At 37.4% G+C, this 6938-nt stretch overlaps 1 protein-coding gene across 1 annotated transcript; it reads left to right on the forward strand.

Moving 5' to 3' along the window:
- Positions 1-347: 347 nt before the first annotated feature.
- brms1 (BRMS1 transcriptional repressor and anoikis regulator) lies at positions 348-6031 on the forward strand. The gene is made up of 10 exons (XM_042401101.1): positions 348-494; positions 2531-2762; positions 2881-2971; positions 3063-3190; positions 4704-4783; positions 4888-4984; positions 5116-5205; positions 5437-5501; positions 5628-5667; positions 5755-6031. The coding sequence occupies exons 2-10, from the start codon at positions 2537-2539 to the stop codon at positions 5760-5762; spliced, it is 825 nt and encodes a 274-aa protein (XP_042257035.1). The 5' UTR covers positions 348-494; positions 2531-2536; the 3' UTR covers positions 5763-6031.
- Positions 6032-6938: the final 907 nt, after the last annotated feature.

The raw sequence follows: 6938 nt of genomic DNA on the forward strand, positions 1-6938 counted from the left end.
GCCATTGTTTTGTAGTGATCTTTGTATTAATACAATCTACTGCCGCAAATAAGCTTTTAATCACAGTATCTATTGTTTTCCAGGTGTTTCTAATATGTATACATATTACATCATTATATATTATATTATATTATATTATATTATATTATATTATATTATATTATATTATATTATATTATATTATATTATAATGAAATGCCTTTGAAAACAGTGAGATCCGCGGGTTTTGCAATAAGTCCGCCCTATTGGTTCATTCCAGAGGCTTTGGGGAATAAAGTGGAATATGATTGGATGACTAAACCTCATTCAGCGTTTTGATTGGACAGGGCGCGTTTAGGCTCACTGCTGGTTGGCTAAGTATACGGGTTGTGGAGTCCGGCAAAGTGTCGAACTGGAGACAGAAGTGAAGAGGAAGTACTTTTTAAAATGGAAATATAACGAATATATAGTAAAACTGATAAGTTAAAGTGTCTACAGGCCGACAGAGGGAGAAGGTGAGACTATACGCAGAGTTTCCTCTTTACTAACAGCCCCGCCGGTTAACGGTAGTAACGTTAGTTAATCCGGGAAGATGAAGGATGAAAGCTACTCCGGCGAACATTCAACATGTTTTCACATTTAACTGCTAATAACTTTGCTTTTTAATCACATACTAAAACATTTAGACGTCATATCAGTCAGTGCAATAAATAACAGTTTAATAATCAGCAGTCAGTCTCTCGGTGCGTGTGGTTAACGTTAGCTTAAGTGTTGCACTTGACTTCACTGTGGGTTTATCTGCCGCTGGACTGGAAAAGAAAATGCGAACAACGAGACTGAGTTTCATTTATTTAGTTGTTATTGAAGTGGACTGACAGTGTAACAGGTTTCAGATGCAGTTCTGGTCTTTATTTTAGTCAAAATGCCACCGTTTATCATATCCATCCAGGACATCGCGGAAGCTACTAGTGGTCAAGCTCTGCAGATTTAAATGAGACTTCCGGTTATGAAACAAAATAAAAGCCGTATGAACTGTATATAGCGGAATCCTGGAGTAAGTTTAACTTACATTCCGCATGTATTTCTGTCATAAAACGTGGTCAAGGCAGCTTTATGTAACTTATTCTGCTCTATGTTTACTTTTTGCATACAATCGAAATAGGATAATTTCCGGTTTTGTTCTGTGCTTTTGTAGCTTGACAGAACTACGGAAGCCGTACGAGACCAACTGTGTGCCACCGTCCTCCCGATGTTACCACTGCTGTTTATCTAAACAAACAGTTAAACCACAGATAGGTTTCTGCTTTACAATAATAATAATAATCAAAATCATCATCATCATAATAAACTTCTCATCACTTTATTTGTAGAAAGCGTCACTTTACAACATGTGTGCAATAACAGAAAACAATTAGACATCATAATGAAACAAAGATAACATAAAGGACATGACTTCACTTTCAGTTTGTTGATACCGTCAGCATGGTAACAGCACAAAGGGTCAGAGTAATATAATAATATACCAGTAAAATGAATAAACTGACTGAGTCCTTTGAACTTTCTGGTTTTGCTTTCATAGTGTAGTATTACATCTTTGGCTTCCAAGTTAATTGAATAGTTGGTTTGAGTGTCAAAATAATCCCCTTTTTTTTTTTCCAGAGTCCTGATGTATACTGACATACATAAAATAGAGGTTTAGCTGTGTCCTCTCCATTTTTTACAAAAAACACATATGTTATCGATATCCACAAATCTCAAGATAAATTAGTTGGTGGGAAATAGTCTTGCCATTACTACAACCCAACATCTTTATTATCAGCGTTAGTGAACAGGTTGTACGTATGAGGTGTCATTCATCAGCACCCAGAGCACCAGAGCAACGTTAGCACAAATAAATAAACAAATGACACTGTCGGAGTTTAAAATGAAAGTTGCGTTTTACACAAAGTGGCTCTCTGTGCAGTAAAAGCGGAGCCTGAAAGAGTAAATGCATTTACTAAACATCTGGTAAATGGATAACACAGTTTAAATAAGAAAAGTAGACTGACTGTAATTACCTCCACATTTAGTCATTCAGAATTTTATACCTGAGTTTATGTACTTGTTCAGAAGTGAATACATATCATTTAATAATAATAATTTGTTATTGTCATAATTTGTTGTTGTCCCAAATATTGTAATTGTTATATGAATCACAGTGCATCCATGATATTTAACATTACGTCCTTTTCAGCACATTAAAAAAATGTGTTTAGTTGAACAACAGAAAATTGTTGTCTGAAAAGCAACTATTGATAATCAAAGCATCGTTTTAGTCATTTTTAAGCAAGAATGCCAAAAAAAATTGCTTGTTGCAGCTTTGCAAATGTGAAGATTTGAAGCTTTTCTGTGTCATACATGATAACAAACTGAACATCTTTATAAAAATAATTGTTAGTTGCAGCCCTGATGCTAATGCTCAAGGCTTCATATGTGTGTGCTGTGCGTCTTTTTACCCAGCGTGTACACAGACACAGTGTATATACCTGTGTGTGTGCCTGTGTGTTTCCAGCCAGCCATGCCCGCCCAACCTCCTGTGAGGGAGCCGGAGGAGGAGATGGAGGCAGAAGGAGAGTCCCAACTCCCCGAGGCCAACGGAGAGGTGGAGGAGCCCAGAGAGAACGAAGGAGAAGGAAGAGGAGGCGGAGGAGAGGAGACCATGGAGGAGAGTATGGAGGAGAGGGAGAGTGACTCAGAGGAGAGTGATGAGGAAGAAGAAGAGGAGGAGGAAGAGGAGAGTTCAGGTATAAATCTAAGTGTGCTTATAAATTGTTGCCTGATTGTATGAAAGGAAACAAAGAGAAATAAAGATACGGGCTGTTTGTAACTGTTTCGGTCTTTCTCTGGCTGTCCTCTGTGAAGAGATGGATGATGAGGACTGTGAGCGGAGGAGAGGAGAGTGTCTGGATGAGATGTTGGATCTGGAAAAACAATTCCAGGAGCTGAAAGAGAAGTAAGTTGAAACAGGAGGAGTACAATACTACCACCACTACAGTTTTAAACACTCTTAGTCATGTAAAGCTGATTTCACCGCATGTTCGCAGGTTGTTTCGGGAACGGCTGAACCAGGTGAAAGTGAAGTTGGATGAAGTGCTGACAGGAAAAGCTGGAGAATACAGAGAACCTCTGGCTGCACTACAGAACAGCATGCAGATACGAACACAAGTGGCTGGTCAGTAAAACACACTTCCTGAAGGAAAGAGGACTATGATGATGTTCCTCATGTCCTTTATGTTGATGTGTGTTCTTTCAAATATAAAGTAGCTTCTTTGGTTAAGAATAATGTACATAGTTGTTGTGACTGATGATGTGCCTCCAACAAGACCAAAAATCCAGATTTGGGATGTTTCACACTAGAAAATCACACTACACAACATTCTGGACTTTGCATGGTCCATGTTTGGACAAAAACATATTTGTTGTTTTGGAAAAATCTGCTTGTATAGTGTTGCTGTCTTTAAAACAAGATTTTAGTTAGTGGGAAGCAGATGAAAACAAAGAATATTCAAACATCACATAAATAAAAACCTTTCCAAGCAATGAAAAAAGAGAAACCTCATAATAAGTATAATCATATCTCATGATGACTGCCAAATCTTTAATTTTAAATATGTCCAAGGATTATTTCTGTCTACTAGGTTAACCATTGATTTACTATCTAACATCATAGCCCTGTTGAATTCCTGTCTATTTCTTTCCACTTAGCTTCTTTCTTGGAGTCACACAACAATTTTTTTTTTCATTTTATTTTTTTAATTTATTTGACAGGGACCATGATCATTAATCAACATAAACGATAGATAGATATAGATATACTTTATTGATCCCCAAAGAGGAAACTACAATAGTCACCACATGCCAACACATATGACAAGAGGAAAAAACATAAAAACAAAGGCAATCAAAGCCAGGATAGAACCGTTAAAACCATCAGAAAGACGGCACATATGGAAGTAATGTATTTGATAAAAACACAACAAGGCAATAAAATCTCCTTAAAGTGTCGACACAGAGCGAACAAAGAATAGAAAAGACCAAACAGCAGTAATAAATAATCATAAAGGCCACTTAATACTCTTGCATGTCACTGAAAAGCTTCACTGCAGCAGCACAAAGGACCTTCTCAGTCTTTCTGTTGAACATCAGGGGATGAGCAGCCGTCCACTAAAAGAAGTGTCCAATCCACTAACGACACTACTGAACGTGCCAGAGTTAAACTAAAAGGCTCATTTTCATCTGCTTTCTCTGGCAAGAGGCAACCTAAAATGAGAATAGCATGTCTTCTTGTAAAAGTCATGGTACACAACACAATTAATAGGCACAGACTGAAAACAGTACACATCCAACAATCAAACAATGTCTCAACAACACAATAAAGTTAACAACAATACATACTAAGAAGTAGTACGTAGTTCAGTTAACAAATAAAACGTTCAGGAAAAGGAATAACTGAGCCTCATAGAAATAATCTCTTAGACATGTGAGTGGAAGTTACAGTGTGTGTGTTTCTTCCCCAGCTGCATATAGTGAGAAATCAATTTATACCACTGTGTGAACTGCTGGTTAGTGATATCTACAGGGAGAGTTTGATAACATACTTCTGAAAGTAACCAAGGACACGAAGATCTAAATATACCGACTGTATGTATCGTCTCTCTGTCTTGAACGTCTCCCTCTGTCCACAGGAGTGTACAGAGAGCTGTGTCTGCAGGTGATCAAACACAAGCACGAGTGTGAAGTACAAGGAGCGAAGCAGCACCTGGAGGTAACAAACACACATGCAGTATACTACATACTTACACAGTGTTATCGAACAAAATAACTAAAAAACTCTATATATGTGTGTGTGTGTGTGTGTGTGTGTTACAGAGTGAGCGGACGTTGCTGCTGGACGCCATGAGGTCAGAACTGCTGGAGAAGATCAGGAGACTGGAGGAGGACAGACAGAATATAGACCTAAACTCAGGTACACACACACACACACTAAACATCATTTAACTTACATATCCCTCCTTTGTCTTTATAGTCTAAGAAATAAACTCTAAATCCAAACAGTGAGACAAATTAAATGATTAGTGTGATATTTTCTCACACCAGAGTGGAGCGATGAGATGAGGAGCAAGAAGTGTAAAAGAAAGAACCTGCTGGGTCGGTCGGACAGGAAGAAGAAAGTAGCTCTGGTTTCAGGTAAAAGCTCATCATCCTTCTTTTATCTTTCTTCATATTTTAACTGTTCTTTGTTTAATTGTATGTTGTAGTTTCTCTCTCTCTCTCGCTCTCTCTCTCTCTCTCTCTCGCTCTTGCTCTCTCTCTCTCTGTTTTTTTTATTTCTGCCACATGTCTCACATTTTATTCCCGCTGACTGGTAAAATGGAATTTGCTGCTAACAGATGGTTTAATAACACTCCCTCTGTGCAGGACCGTTCATCGTCTACATGCTGAGAGACATCGACATTCTTGAGGACTGGACTGCCATCAAGAAGGTGATAAATCAGTAGCTACGTTTCCATTCCAGCTCCCAAATCTCTCTCAGATTATAACAATATTTTCATTTATTTAATCATTTAAAAAACATGTCACAGTTCTGTTTTGATTTGTGTGCTTTTCAGGCAAAAGCAGCACTGTCACCACTGAAAAAGAAAGTTGAAAGTAAGTCCGCCTGCACGCACACACGTACAAACACACCGACCCGTGAAGGCTTTGTGTCTAACTCCTCATCGACATTTCATCTTTCAGAGCGGTGATATCAGGAGCATCTTGTTGAAGACTAGCGGCAAAGAAACCAAACACACACACACACACACACACACACACACACATTCCCAGCTGATTCCACCAACATTTGCTGTTTGACGAAATGAAGAATCGGCTGTTAAACCTCAGCAACCAACCACCCTACTGCTTGTTTGTTATCTATTGCTATTTAAAATAAGTTCTTAATGATATGAAAACCATGTATTTATAGAATGATTTATAATGAGTGATTAAAGTTTTAATCTTTTATGACACAAAAGGTTTTTGTCTGAGCGTTTCTATTTAAAATATTAAAATAGTTTCTATTTTACTTCATGTCTGCTACTTGTACTTCATGGCCATGAATCAGCTTATTGTTCAAGCTCACAATATCAAAGTTTTCTTTAATGATTAATGAACAGCTGTGATATTGTTGGTAATATAAGTAGCAAGGTGATTCAGAAACTTACAGGTAAACGAGATAGTTTTTATTAACAGAAAAGTGTTCTGCATCATGATTTAAAATATGCTGTAATTAATTATTACTGTAAAACTGCACATAGAAATATTACTGTGATATTTACCGAATATGATGAGAATGATGGGACTGTCCCATTTGAGTCTTACCAAACTGCTCATTTAGTATTTAAAAAAGAAACAAGGCCTAAAAGAGAAATCACTTCTTTTGCTACCTTTTTATAATAAATGGATAATAAGTCCTCCTATGTGAGGAATATTTCCCTCCCAGCAGAGGGAGACACTGCAGTGGACATAAACAGTGTTGGTATAATTAGCTTGCATGTCATTCTAGCCACCATAACGTGTTGAAATATGGCTCAATACCAGTTATCTTTGTAAGCAACGATATGACAGAAAACTGATATCTTATCAATATACAGATAATGTGACTAATAATGTGAAATATATGAGCACACTATTGATCAGTTTTGGTCTCAGGTTCTAATTTCAGTGTATTTAAAACACACCTACTGTTTCTAATCAACCTGCACATCAGTTGCACCGGATGTTTAAAGAGGCACATTATGACTACATCTACACTACAAGAATGGTGTTCACATGTGATAACAGCGTGCGTCCACACTAGTGTTTTCAGGTCATTTTTCTAACAATCTTCACACACTAAACACATATTAGACAAACTGCTGAATTTCTTCTTTTTCTTCTTT

This window comes from Thunnus maccoyii, chromosome 22, assembly GCF_910596095.1.
Source record: "Thunnus maccoyii chromosome 22, fThuMac1.1, whole genome shotgun sequence".
NCBI classification, from domain to species: domain Eukaryota; kingdom Metazoa; phylum Chordata; class Actinopteri; order Scombriformes; family Scombridae; genus Thunnus; species Thunnus maccoyii.